Source organism: Magallana gigas, chromosome 2, assembly GCF_963853765.1.
Source record: "Magallana gigas chromosome 2, xbMagGiga1.1, whole genome shotgun sequence".
NCBI classification, from domain to species: Eukaryota; Metazoa; Mollusca; class Bivalvia; order Ostreida; family Ostreidae; genus Magallana; species Magallana gigas.
In genome coordinates this window covers 39,393,807-39,408,595 of record NC_088854.1, presented here as the reverse complement: position 1 = coordinate 39,408,595, position 14,789 = coordinate 39,393,807, and the positions used below count along the sequence as shown (strand labels likewise).

Sequence of the window (14,789 nt, the reverse complement as noted above, 5' to 3'; positions counted from 1 at the left end):
TCATAATACCGGTATATTGTCTGTCTCACACATTTGTATTTAACAACTGTTGCGATTTAATTATCACATGCAATTTATTGAAGTGATTGGTGTCTCAAGACTTCTCGGTAAATTTACCAAAAAGAGCACCGTATATCAAATGGTAGATTTTATTATATTTCTAGAAACGGTAAATTTTGTAAACTATGTTCACTGGTCTCAGATTGAAGATGAGTTTCATTTTATTCTATATGTAATCAAAGCACATCTGTTTTGTGCATCACAGTTCATTGTATTTCCATTTTATTGCATTTTCATTAAATTCATCTTCCTATTGCAAGCACAACTGATCTGCAACAGAAAAACTATAGATGTTTTGTGGAGTTTGATAATCTCCTCTTAGTACTTTTAGTACTTTGATCTTCGAAACAGTGTACCTTTTACGACAACTCTTTTGAGTTACCAATATTCAACTGATTCCACTCATCTCTTTGAAATAAAATCATAGTTTGTATTTCGACAGAATTCTGTTTTCACAAATGTTTGTCAATGAAAATACACTTTTGAAGGATGTTTCTGTTTACGACATGCTGTAAATTTACCAACTGTCTGCAATGGCGACGCTTGCAAGTGTATTTTCGAAGGGCACCCGGCTAGGTAAGAATATCTGGTGCAGAACTAAAGTAAAGAGGTTGATCATTTATGTAACAGCTATGGTGTGTTTTGTTGTTTCACCTTCTTAGAACCAAGGGTTATGAAATACACATTACAAGTTCTGTTGCAGACAAACTGTTGTATACAGTACGGGTCAAAGTCCGTACACCTATTCTACAAACTCCCTATTATCGAATTGATTTACCTCTGCGATTTTGTAAAGTTTTTATATTCTTACAGTAACCATGTTACAATTTTACAAATTTAATCCAAAGATAAAAGCAGCAGACTTGAAAATTTTGATAAACACTCAGGACCTGAGTTTACATAAAATCCAAAAATTACATAACTTGAATTCTTTAATACATTCTGTAATGCCACTAATTCCTGAAGCATGTATCAAACAGAGTATTTTCTAGTATTATTTTCCATGATAAAAAGCTTTTTATCTTTTGTCCAAACGGACATTTTTATTTTGTGAAATATGGTGTCAACCCAGCAGAATGTGTTTATATAATTACAGATAGCTAAATGCTTGTTACCAGGGACGTATATACTAACGGGATAGGCAACTTCTACATTCGCCATGTTTACTTCCGAAACTATCACAAGAGCCTTGACAATTAAGTTTATAAAACTCTGTTTAATTCCAGTAAAATATGTCATCAATTTTAATTACATTATTTATTTTCTCTTGTTAAAAGAAATAGCTTTTTCATACATTTTTAGTCATAAGTACTAGTAGTTAAGTAATTTAGATATAAAGAAAATAAACATCGATTTTTACGTACTATTGGAAATGGGTCAAAAACGGGTCTCAGGGTTTTGAGAACTTCGTCGTAATTATGATGAGATCAGTGTTATAAAGTACAAATAACAATTCTAGAATAATTTCAAGATAGTTTTTAAAAGGTTTTATCACGATATATCAACATGATCAAGTAACATCACAGAATGTCGAGTTAAAAATGACCTACGAAGTCATGTAACGCGTGAATTTGGCGAGAGTTGCCTATCCTGTTAGTATATACGTCCTTGTTGTTACTATCTTCTTCTCCTATTTTAACTTCATACCAGTATCAGGTGTAATATGTAATAGCTTGGCCGAGGTGTCCTGGGGTCAAGGTGTTGTTGGGCCGACATGTCTGACATTTGGGGGAATAGATAGCATTCATTCAAATATATAAATATATCACTATATCACTATGATATAATTGAAGATAAAAACATATATGACAGTTAGAGCTCTACCTCATAAAGTTGTTTATCTTTCTGTATCTTTGGGCCATTTACATTTTCAATTGATAAAACTGATATAAATTACAGAAGTATATTCAAAATAGATTAGGTAAAACATCAATATGATCAAGAGACAGAGATTTCTTGGTAGCATGAATGTAAATAAACTTAATATAATAAAACTGATGCAAATGCTAAACAAATTGTTTATTTCCTTGGTACATGTATTATACATGTATTATTTATTGCATTTTAAACCAGATCGAGCCCGATGCCATGGATCATTTCAGTTTTCAACTACTCATAAGATGTTTTTCAAATCAGTTTGATAAATCCAATTTATGATATGCATAAAATATCTCGGTAATAATTACAACATATCAAATAAAATGTGTGATATGTATTGCTATAAATTTTCAGAGTATTACTGGATGCAAGTTCTCAAAATATTTGTTTACGCTACATTTTATTCAATCAGTATTTGTATTTCTCACTACATGTATTAAATTTGGTATTAACAATTTAAAGGGAAAAGAGTGAAGTATTTGTGTTGGCATGGAGGAAAATATTGCAGTAGTGTAGCAACACCAAAAATTACCACACATTACACAGTTCATCCAAGGGAAAATGATCCTAGATGGAAAGGTATGTTCAAAATTAAATGTAACTTTAATAGCACAAGTGCAGATAATAAGTAGGATGTATGCAAACAAAATTTGAAGAAAAATCCCTTAAAACATGTACATTTTTGCTTACTGATACATTTGTATTTACCGGTATGTTATACTGATACCAAAACATGTGAAAAAGTTAATGTTAAACCAAGGAAAAAAGTTGAATTGTAAAAGTAAGGTCATCAATAAGCAGTTTTTATTACCATACATGTACCAGTACCTGATTATATATTTCAGATGGATGTTAAGAATATTTCAAATAAACTTGTCAAAAGAGCTTTTACTTCAGTTTACATACTACATTTATTTTATATTTTATATACAGTTGAACTTCAGTATCTTGAACACTGGTATCTTGAAAACAATGGATATGTCGAAGTGATTTTAAGTCCCAAACACTTAAACTTAAAGTATTTTACCCTTGATATCTCGAATACTCGGATATCTCGAAGTTTTTAACCAGTCCCATCTAGTTCGAGATAACGTGGTTTGACTGTATTTAAGAAATTAAGAGTGTGTAAATCTGTCAATTTTAATGAGCAGCATCTGAGTAGTACACTTACCAATGTATAATATGTTATATACATGTAAATAGAGGTGGATATGGAACGATTTGGCGATGAAGCAGATGTTCTGATTGTGGGAGGGGGTCCAGCAGGATTGTCTGCAGCATGTAAACTCAAGCTACTGGCCAATGAGCAGGGCAAGGAACTCAGGGTGTGTCTGGTGGAGAAAGCTGCAGAAATTGGTAATGTCATGGTCATTCAGGGTTTCATAAATACGTGTATAATTTATATTTATCTGGATTTAAATGTGATATAAATATAAATACATGCTGTAAATGTGCAATAACAAATTATATAAGCTTTCAAAGGGGATTTAATTTTATTCAAACATGGACAGGTGGCCATACCTTATCAGGAGCTTGCATTGAACCTAGGTCTCTTGAGGAGCTGTTTCCTAACTGGAGAGAAATGGGAGTATGTACTAGCATAAAAAATTCACATAAAGGAACATATTTTTTCCATATGGATTTTTACATTTTCTTATAGCAGCTAGGGGAAATAACCTGTAATTAAAGAATCATTTAATATAAGAAAACTTTTGGTTCCTTTTGAAAAGCTTTTACATTTAGTTAAGAAGCTGATATAATACATTAATCAACCCAACTTAGTACAGTAAATGCTTTGGTATGTTTGATATGAAATACTACAACCTTTATTTTAAACTGTGTAATATAGAGCATATGGTTAAAGCATAGACCTGAAATTTACTGGTGTATTTGAATATAATTTCATTTAAAAAGCATTGATCAAATTTTTAGGCTCCATTGAAGACAGAAGTTAAAGAGGACAAATTTTCATATTTGACAGAAAAGGGTAGGATTCCTATCCCAGTTTTACCAGGTAAGTGATATTTACATGTACATGTATTTATGTGCATTATTTACAATGCATGAATTTATATGTGTTATTTTTCATAAACTAGTCCATATTAAACAATAAATACATTACAGAACAGATTGTCTCCTCAAAAGGAATTAACTTTTGTTAAGTAAATGTAGCCTTTTGTCTGATGATGTTGTATTGTTGTATTTCAGGCATGCCAATGAGTAACCATGGTAATTACATAGTAAGGTTAGGCAATGTTGTGAGATGGCTCGGGGAACAAGCAGAGGCATTAGGAGTTGAGATATACCCTGGCTATGCTGCAAGTGAGGTAGGCTTTCATAACACATGTACACTAACCCATGTACTTAAAATCATACTGTCTCTCATTCTCTATATTTTGATTGATTATAACATTCTGTAAACCAACTTATGATTAACTAATGATAAACTGGTTTGTGGTGACTAAATTTCATGCCAAGCTTCAACTTTCTCCCATGCAAATAAAAGTTGATTTACAGTGCTTCAAATTCCTTTGTGATTTTTCCTTTTTTTCTTTAAAATATGCATTGATATAAATCATAAGTACATTGCTGTGGAATCATTAGATTTCATGGTGGCTCAATTTTCGTGGAATTTGTGGCTACCTCTCATCCACGAATATACACCCCCACGAACTAATAAACTAGGGCTATAAAGTCATAATCATTTTGTATGTATACGAAAATACACAAAATTACCTCCTCTCGAACCTGTAAAAAATTGGCCCCCATGAATTTAAAAATGATTCCACAGTGTCAATATGAATGTGGGTATATTGCAGGTTTTGTTCCATGAAGATGGAAGTGTTAAAGGAATAGCAACAAATGATGTTGGAATTCACAAAGATGGATCACCTAAGGTAAATGATTTTAGATGTGATGTGAAATATGTGCATGCATTTTACAAACTGAAAAATTTGTAACAAAGAATAATGATAAAAAATTTTTGTAAATTTTCAAAGGCATATATAATTGTACCTTCTTTTTTTTTTAATAGGAAACATTTGAAAGGGGAATGGAACTTCATGCCAAAGTGACCATATTTAGTGAAGGCTGTCATGGACATTTAGCCAAACAATTGTACAAAAAGTTTGATCTCAGGAAGGACTGTGAACCACAGACCTATGGGATAGGATTCAAAGAACTGTGGGAAATAGACCCTGCACTCCACCAGCCAGGGAAAGTGGAGCACACCATTGGATGGCCATTTGTAAGTCTGATGATTTTTTACTCGATGCTTAGAAACAGATTATTAATAGGTCAGTGTTTGTAGTAGATTGCATATTTGAATTTTTTCAAACTCTATGGGTTTTGATTTCTTGCATCTAGTAAAGTTTTAAGTATGGATACTACTGGGGTTATCACAAATACATGTACACTGCATGTAATAATACATGTACCAAAACACTGAGAGATACCAGTATTCTTTAAAAATATTGGTCAAGTATTATGTAACCTGTTTTTGTTTAGTATGATGATGTTACTTTTTACAGGATAACAACACCTATGGTGGGACCTTCCTGTACCATTTAGACGAAGGTCCTCTCATTGTTGTGGGCATTGTGGTAAGAGCTTCTTAGTAAGAAACCTTAGCAAATAGAAGCAGACATTCATTGTCATTACAGTAACTGTCATTTTTTCCATATCAAAATTTACAGGAGAATATTTTCACAGGGCACATTACTGCTGTGTTTTCATAATTGATGAAAGCAAAATATACTTATTGGCAATACATGTATTTCTTAAATGACTTAATATTATGTAGATATTCTCTATAATTTAACAAACTTTAAAATGTTTTCTTTTTTTGTTTCATAGGTTGGTCTAGATTATAAAAATCCCTATTTGAGTCCATTTAGAGAATTTCAGAGATTTAAGCATCATCCATCTATTGTACCTCTGTTCCGTTCGGGTAAAAGAATTGGGTATGGAGCCAGGGCACTAAATGAGGGAGGAGTGCAGGTAATGTACTATAAAACAAGTTCAAATTGCAAAGTCATCAATCCTATGAAAGGGGGGGGGGGGTTAGAATTTAGGGTAAGTACTCATATGCCAAGAATCTCCATGAGTATTTGATAACTTATTAAATGAATTTGCATGTTTTAAAGCAAATGTTTAAACAGGAAATAAAGAGTTGTCTCTTTTGACATAATCCATTGATAGAAACTAATTATTTACCTGTATTTCATAATTTCACACTAGAGTAAACTTTTTAGCAAATTTGTTTAATCCAACATCTGTTTTGTACATGTAGTCCATTCCTAAACTGACTTTCCCAGGAGGTTGCTTGATTGGGTGTAGTCCAGGATTTATGAATGTGCCAAAAATAAAGGGTACCCACAATGCAATGAAGAGTGGCATGTTGGCAGCTGAATCTGTGTTTGATTTAGTAACAGATGAAGAAAAAGTTTCACAGTCACCAACTGCAGGTAAAGGTTGAGGGATTCTCGCAGAGTAATTTTCTGAATAGTTCTTACTGCAGATGTCTTGTTGCCTAAACATATATAGTAATGGCATACATGTACATGTACTTGTATGCCTCCCACTGATTTAGAACCATTGTAAAAAGACCTTGGGCTTTTCATAGGATGTATACCTATCTTTTTCTTGCATCAAAACAAGTTAAAAATGATGCTTGTTTCAAGTGAAATATACACAGATTGCATAGTCTTGGCTGAAAGCCAAGCAATTCTTGTTGATTTCAAAGAGGATTGAGTGGCCAGCTAACACAACTAAACAAAGTCCAAACTCCTGTTAAAATGGTTTTAATGTACTGTTAGTCATTTTTGTTGATACTGTAAAACTATATAATATATTCATGAGCTACAAATTAAGAGAAGTGTGAGAAAAGTCTTGTCAGGAATATGATACATGAACCAGACTTTGGGTGTCTCTCAATTATTCATATGGGATTAATTTCCAAATCTAGTGACTGATCCAGTTTATCACTGGTGAATTGGGAAATAAAGTAGTCTTGAATTAAGGTTTAATTATAGCATTATTTGATGAACTCTTTGTACAGGATTAGAACCAGTCAAGTATGAGGAGAACTTGAAGAACAGCTGGCTGTGGAAGGAGCTGCATGCCGTCCGTAATGTCAGGCCGTCCTTCAACACAAGCCTGGGAAGTTTAGGGGGTGTAATTTACACAGGCCTCTTCTACTGGATAATGAGAGGGAAGGAGCCGTGGACTCTACATCATGGGGGTATTCTGTCTCAGCATTTTAATATATATACAACAATTTTGCTTGTAGGAATTGATTTAATTTTTAATTGTCAGTGGTGATAATAATCATCATTTCTTCTGTTTGTCTAATTCCAGGACCCGATAATGCCAAGTTAAAACCAGCCAAAGAGTGTAAGGTCATAGACTACCCTAGACCAGACGGAGTTGTGAGTTTTGACCTTTTGACCTCTGTAGCACTCACCGGTACCAATCACGACCATGACCAACCAGCCCACCTGACATTGATGGATGACTCTGTTCCTGTTAATCATAATCTGGCAATCTACGACGGCCCTGAACAAAGATTCTGTCCAGCAGGTATGTTCATGCATAATGTTTCTAATCTTTTCTTTGATACCTTGGTATAAGAGTACATGTACATGTAGTATAGATTTAGAAAATTAATTGAAACAAGTGCAATTTCATTATATCTTGTGGGGAAAAATATATAAGAAATAATCTTTTAAAGCGATGATAAGTCATTTGATCATTGAGAGTTGTTTTTTTACAGTAGATCAGTTTACCTATATTAATGGATAAATTGTGTTAAATTTAAAGTTAGACAAATTCTAGGGACATGCATGTACATTGTGGATAAATGCAAATCTACTAAACTATTCAATGACAAGATTAATCATTTAAACATCCAAATCTTCAATGTTGGACATGGATTTGATACTTACATGTAGTTACACAATGTACAATATATTTTGCAGGTGTTTATGAATATGTCGAGTTGGAGGATGGCAGTGGTAAAAGACTACAGATCAATGCTCAAAACTGTATTCACTGTAAAACCTGTGATATCAAGGACCCCAGTCAGAATATCAACTGGGTGTGTCCCCAGGGAGGGGAGGGACCAGCATACAATGGAATGTGAACAATCTGGCCATCTCACAACTACTACTGCTGTGGTTTCACAAAGCTTACACTTGTGTGAACAAGTCTTCTTCCTGCTTCAGTACAGGTTTTTATGTGTCATCTTCTTTCTGTTACAGTAGTAAGAGAAGATGAGTATTCTGTACCAATGTTTCAAAAATGCAGTTTTTCTCAGGGATGCTAGCTGTACATGATAGCAGTGGCATGAAAAAATTGCCTTTTGATTACTAAAAATGTGAAACAATACCCATTACTCTTTTTTCTTTTTTTTGCAAAATAAGTCTTCATGACCATATTATTGTATATGCTTTCATTTATGTATAAATCTTGAGTCTATGGGAACTAGAAATAGTAATTTCCTAGAACATCTTTTTCAACCACTCTTTGAGAGTTCATGATTTGTTATTAATATTAGTTTTGTAGAATTTAAATTGTAATGAATCTCATGAAAAGTCAATCAGTGGTACTAGATTTTTTGATTTGTAAATAATACCTAGTTTCACGATAGATTTCAATTCTATGTAGTTTTAATGGTGTTTGTTAAAAACTTATTTAAATCTATCTTTATGTATATGAACTGTACTTGGAGCTTGTCTTTGAACACAATCATTATTTATTGAGTTTGAAGTAAATTGTTGAATGTTGATTTTATTCTTTAATGCATGTGCATGCAGATGAAATTGCAATTTGATGTCATTTACCGTAAGCATCAACAAGTATGTGAGTTGGGAAACATAGTTTTGTTAATTAACCCCACCTAGAGGCCAATGTCTCGAGTAGAAATTGGTAAAGAGTAAAAACTTAATACATGTACTGAGAATCTAGAAAGCAATTTACCGGTAACTAAAGCACTGTTAAAGCTGACATGAATTCATAAATACTCATTATTTCCTTTTTATCTCCAACTTCAGCCATATTAGTTGTTGATTTCTTTTGTTCTGCTCATCACTACATAATATATAGCCTATATAAGGCTGATAGCACTACTCATGCTTCACCGCATTCAGGTATTTCATTCACCCAAACACATTACATGTAGAAATGCATTTTGAACAAAAATATATAACAACCACTGCACTGGTAAGGAATATCCAATAAAATTTGAAACAAGACAGACTGAAATCCAGGCACATATATTTCAAATATACCCCAGTGGCAGCTGAGGAGCCAATGAAACTAAATATGGTGACCAAATGCTTCTATGAATTCATGTCATCTTTGAAGTGATAGAAAGGAAAACACTTTTAAAAGTGTCAAAAACATCATATCCAGCACAACTGCATTGTGAGGAATATAATGATAAAAGCCCCTACTGTTTTGAACTCGGGGATATATCAGTTTCTGTTCACCTTGGGGCAAAATCGCCAGGTTGTGCCATAATATCATCAAATGTAAAAGGACCCTTAAATGAACCATATGTGCTTATACCATGCAACTCAATCTGATGGAAGAGGATCACCACATTACCGGTATACATATCAACCATGGTTTGTGAAGATGTTTTTACCAATGAATTTAATGATATAAGTAATTTTTTATAGACTCCATTTAAAACAGAGAGATTGTAAGAGGCATTTTTTATGAAATTCAATGCCTTATTTAATCAAGCAGAATGGCATGTGCAATCAATGTACTGTAACTTGGAGCTTAAAATTATGCAATAAAATAAATTGATATCAACATTTTCATCTGCAATAACAAAATGTCCCCAAAAAGTTTTATTCAAAAATAAATTTTATTGAACACAATCAAATGTTAAATACAATGTTCATTTGACTGGATGGTAATCATCAATCAAGAAAAACAAATAAAGAGAAAATCATTACAGGACTGTACAAATTCACTTTAAAAAAAACCCAACATTCTTTGATAAATAACATATGGCAAAAAGCTGAAAATTCTTGTAAACGAACCTAATCATCATATTAAGACTCAGTAAAAGTGAAGCAACAACTTTGAAAAAGGCATGTAGGTAAATCATACAGCTATACATTTAGATTTGGTTTGTCAAAAATTTTTAAAGTGTTGAAATTGCAAACAAACTTATCATATTTAATAACAGAATAATATAAATATACTTGTAGTTATAATAATTGATAATTTGATAAATGAATAAGTCATATACGCATATGCACAATTATATGTGTGTATTATTTTCATTTTCAATTTCAAATATGGATTGGTATCAATTGGACCCTGATATCATTACAAAGTAACTCACTGATTGGCTGAAACCTAAAGTTTGCTCAATCTAAATATTAATCATTTCAATTCTATAAAAATAATGTATTAGTTATCCAAGTTAATCAAAATATGTCTTTGGCAAATTGAAAAAGGGCTTTTTAATGATAAAAATGCCTCCATATAAATTATTTTGTCTCCATTCATATATTTTTAGCAAAAACAGATACAGTATAAAGATACACTTGTACATGGAATAAATGAGGGATGGGTTTATACTACAGTAACAAAAAAATTAAGTTAATTAGATTACAATATAAACATCAAGATCATGCAATATAGTTTTCTACCTTACTTTGAACAGAAAAGAACATTAAAATTCAATATCTTGAACACCCTGTACCATATGCCTAACGAAATGGAACTCTTTCTTTTAATCTAATTTTAACTTCTTTATCTAGAATTCTTGGTTATGTTTTTAAAAAATTCTAGGTCCCACTGATTACAAGAAAACAAGGTTTAACTGTATAAACATCCATGAAATTTCTGTACTTTATTCTCAACCTTGTTAACTTTATATTCATGGTCCTCTCTGAACAACAGCACTTATTAATGTCTATTGAAACAAATGTACACATGACTGTTTTGGCTAAAACCCCGTATAAATAAAAGAAGATTTATCTTCCATATGATCAACAATTTTTAGTACTTGTACAACTATTTTATCTGACTAGAACTGAATTGGAAGTACATGTACCATAATTATGTCCATAAATACTAGTAAACAAATGATCACTCAAAGTGGAAGAATTTTACACGTAAAATCCAAACGGAATACATGAAGTCAAAAGTTTTCTACTTATTTCTCATTATATCATGTACATAGTACATATTTATTTTATTTGGATTCAAAATTTTTAGCTCACCGAGACGAAGTGTCAAAACAGAATCCATGAATATCCAAGATCATTAAGTATGATTTTCATATAATATGATAAAGGTCTCATAAAGGTGATGTCTCATAAGGGTGATGCCTCGTCTCGGTGAGCTTTGTAATCTGTGATTACCTATGTTTAAAAATATGTTGTAAACCAGATACCATTAGGAAAAAAACCCATAATGGCATATTTATTTTAGCAGAAGAGAGTTTATTGTCCAAATTGATACGCAAGGGGCTAAAAATCTCAAGTGTTTGACACAAATACAAAATGACCATGAGAAATGATGTTGGACAGTCCTGGTGGACGTATCAGATGAAGTGATGGTTGGTGCTATTGCTTGGTGTATATATATACATCTATTGTTAAAAAGTTATTTTATATGTACATTTATTAAAAACAAACAAAAAATAGAGCACATCTAAAATGTACTTATGATATACCAGCTAGTACATTTCTCTGTTTGTTTTCCAAACCTGAATAATTTTTATTGACAAATTAACCATTTAAAAATATTGTTTCCCAAAATAATGTATGATAAATGTTTTTTGAAGGAAAAGTTTGCCTGACCAATTTTAAAACCAACTACCAGTAAAAAATGTTAAAACAATATTCCCCATTTAATACTAACCATAGTACCTAGGGTTTGATTGGGTCTATTCTCCAAGTATTTATCAAGACCCTATTTTGCTTTCTTCCTCTAAATTGACCATGACCTAAAAAATCCCAATTCTGCATTCACATGATAAATTTTCATTATCATTTGACAATATGTGCTTGACAAGAACCAACAGTTTATTTAGCACCGTGAGATCAGTTCCTATGTGCCAACTCGACACAATTACGGTAATACACATCATGCCACTACATGTAAGGTTATAACAGTAACAGGTTTTGCATTACGCTTCCGAATCTTGTAATGAATGACATCATGGAATTGATATAAATACATGTATTGAGGAAAAAAAAAAAATTATAATAATAACATTAAATATTAACAACAGATACTGTTCTAAAATATACAGTGTACAAGTACGGTACTTATCGTCTATGAATCCAACATGCTTCTTATTCTAGGCTACACATTTACCAGTAAGTTTAATACAAGTAGGTTCAGCTACAGTTACCTTGTGAGAGTTCTGCATACAAAAGCACATATAACACAAGGTAACAAGAATATGTATCAGAAAAAAATCACATGCTGCAGTAAACAAGCTGAGCCAAAGTTACGACGGCATTGGGTGGTATACTTGGCTTCTCAATCCGTCTTCTTTTCTGCCTCTGACTTTTCTGATTTCTCTGGATTCTCATCCTCTGTGTCTGTGTAATCATGCGGAACTTCCCCTGGCTTCAAGAGCTGACCAACATAATCGTACTTCTCTGCAAAACATTTCGGTATTTTAAATTTTTTTTTTTTTTTTTTAACAAAGCATAACTTTTTGTCACACTTTAAAATAACACATGAAGGACTTAAGGTGTTTAAAATAAAGGTGACACAAATCTTCAAGATGAGTTGTCTTCATTTAGATGAAAGGAACTGTGATTAATCAGGTGCTAAAAATGCATAATAATTTCGAAAAACGTGTGGTAGGATAACTCAATCTGGCCCGCAATGGGGATCTATTGCACAGATAATCTTTTAATTTATAACATATGTAATGGCAGCGTACATGGAGATGGTGAATGCACAGCTCAGATTGCTGAATAAACAGATAATATTTATTTTAAAAGGCCATTTTAATACAACTTATCTATCAATGGAAAGAGAGCTTAATACGCCCAAACAAAAATTTTCAATTGTTTAAAAAAAGTAAACAAACAGAAGTAGCATTTCTGTGTAAATGTTTTGACAATGTACTGAATTTTGATAGCCAACGTTCTATCTGATACAAAAGTGTCAAATTTCCATTTCGGTGTATAATACCCTTTCCCAAACTTTTAAGTGCCAGTGGGATGTAATTGCTTTTTATATATCATGGGCTGAAATGATAATAAACTCTAAAAAAAAAAAAAAAAAAAAAAATAACCTACCTGTGAACTGCATCTCCCATTCCCGAACACTTTCCATCTGCATGCTGGTTAAGTCAGAGAGGTCATCATACTCATCTTTTAATACATCCTCTGTTAATGAGAAGGTTGCCAATCCTCTGGAGGCATCCCGTCCAGCAAAAACACCATATGGGGAACCTGCAAGAAAAAACGACACAACTTTTGGGCTTGCCACACAAAATCATTTCATATGGTTTAAACCTCAAACTATCAAATTTATATAATGCCATTTAGTACAAATAAGACATGCAGATCTGTGATATCGAAATAAACAATAAAATCAAATGTAATTTTATAAACATAGTTTCTTTCCCAAAATTGTCATTTAACAGTGTTGCCAATGAGTTAGAGTGTTCACTACGGATCTGTAAATCATGAATTCGAATCCCACTGTGGGTTTTATTTTTTTAACCTTTCCAAACAATTTTAAAGCATATTTTTTGTTTAAATTTTGTAAAATTTGAAAATTCTAAACCGATATCATAAAAGTAGTTTAATTCTTATGTACTTTAATCCACACCTTAAACAATAAAATTAAGAAACTTAATACTTGACTTCTTGTTATGATTTTCGAAGATTAGTGAAAATTAACAATATTTGTTGATTAAATGCGTATAAAATTTAATTTTTTTTTTATTTAGGTGCGAGTTGTCTTTATCGAGGACGGGTTCTCCTTACTGGGGGGCATGTTGTCTCGAACTGGTGGAAAGTTGTCTTTGGGCGAGATGTGTTTGGGGCAAGTTGTCCAGCATTCATATAGTGTTATAATATAGATGAAGCACATAATGTTTACTTTAAACTCTGGCTAATGATTTGAGTAGGCAACAAGGCGGATCCTACAGTGTGCATTTCATACAAAACTTTGTTTTACAAAAATCAAACTGCACTGTGTTAAATCTGACTTCGTCCAACGGTCACACCCTTTACAAATTATTGTGTAATGTGTATCAAAATCTAATCAGAATTTAGATTGTACATCCTTATTATTATTAGCATTAAAGTTAAAGACCTTCAATTGAGTTCAACATCCTAATTATTCAACCCGGCTGAAAAAATTTGATTGATTATGTTTACCTGGTCCATAAAACCTTTTCCCACGGGTAACATCGAAAACCTTTCCATTGACAGCTATTAAAATCCTCCCCTCTGGTCCTTTTCCATCGAATTCACGAAGCTGCTCTAAGGTGAAATCTCTCTTCTTCATCTTTGGTAATTCTGGCTTTTTTGGAATTGGATCGCTGCTACCCCTGCCTTTAAATATTTTGTATAACAAAAACCCGCAAATACATAGCAGTCCAACATTCAAAGGACTCCCAAAGAGTTCAGAAAATACTCTTGAAATAAAGCCAGCTTCGCTAGCACTATTATCCGCCATTGTAGTAAAACAGGAAATGATGTAAATGTTATAATAGAGAAAAACAAACAAAACTCCTTTTGAAATTAAAAATTAAGATTATATCTTGGAAAAATTAATAATGTAAAACAGGTCGACACTTAAAATGAAATTACAATTGCATGACAAATGATTTTTGATAAAACAAA

General features: G+C 32.3%; 2 protein-coding genes across 2 annotated transcripts; one reads left to right on the top strand and one right to left on the bottom strand.

The window, feature by feature from the left end:
- The first annotated feature begins 508 nt into the window (after positions 1-508).
- LOC105341585 (electron transfer flavoprotein-ubiquinone oxidoreductase, mitochondrial) lies at positions 509-8,723 on the top strand. Its single transcript, XM_034444280.2, has 14 exons — positions 509-636; positions 2,401-2,517; positions 3,142-3,294; positions 3,450-3,526; positions 3,871-3,952; positions 4,147-4,265; positions 4,758-4,835; positions 4,973-5,185; positions 5,469-5,540; positions 5,794-5,937; positions 6,230-6,404; positions 6,998-7,180; positions 7,297-7,518; positions 7,917-8,723. The coding sequence occupies exons 1-14, from the start codon at positions 594-596 to the stop codon at positions 8,078-8,080; spliced, it is 1,842 nt and encodes a 613-aa protein (XP_034300171.2). The 5' UTR covers positions 509-593; the 3' UTR covers positions 8,081-8,723.
- A 1,071-nt stretch (positions 8,724-9,794) lies between these two features.
- Positions 9,795-14,645, bottom strand: LOC105341584 (membrane-associated progesterone receptor component 1). Its single transcript, XM_011448165.4, has 3 exons — positions 14,322-14,645; positions 13,230-13,385; positions 9,795-12,578 (listed from the first exon to the last, which is right to left on the bottom strand). Exons 1-3 carry the CDS (start codon positions 14,620-14,622, stop codon positions 12,457-12,459), a joined length of 579 nt encoding a protein of 192 aa, XP_011446467.3. The 5' UTR covers positions 14,623-14,645; the 3' UTR covers positions 9,795-12,456.
- Between the last annotated feature and the right edge of the window lie 144 nt (positions 14,646-14,789).

What these genes read in the sequence shown, in the direction of transcription:
- LOC105341585 (XM_034444280.2), top strand. Translation starts at nt 594, where the DNA reads ATGGCGACGCTTGCAAGTGTATTTTCGAAGGGCACCCGGCTAG. An exon ending in TTCACAGTCACCAACTGCAG is followed by an intron (nt 6,405 to 6,997) that starts GTAAAGGTTGAG and finishes CTCTTTGTACAG; the next exon opens with GATTAGAACCAGTCAAGTAT. An exon ending in ACAAAGATTCTGTCCAGCAG is followed by an intron (nt 7,519 to 7,916) that starts GTATGTTCATGC and finishes TATATTTTGCAG; the next exon opens with GTGTTTATGAATATGTCGAG.
- LOC105341584 (XM_011448165.4), bottom strand. Translation starts at nt 14,622, where the DNA reads ATGGCGGATAATAGTGCTAGCGAAGCTGGCTTTATTTCAAGAGTATTT. An exon ending in GAAAAGGTTTTATGGACCAG is followed by an intron (nt 13,386 to 14,321) that starts GTAAACATAATC and finishes TTTTTCTTGCAG; the next exon opens with GTTCCCCATATGGTGTTTTT. An exon ending in ATGGGAGATGCAGTTCACAG is followed by an intron (nt 12,579 to 13,229) that starts GTAGGTTATTTT and finishes AATGTTTTGCAG; the next exon opens with AGAAGTACGATTATGTTGGT.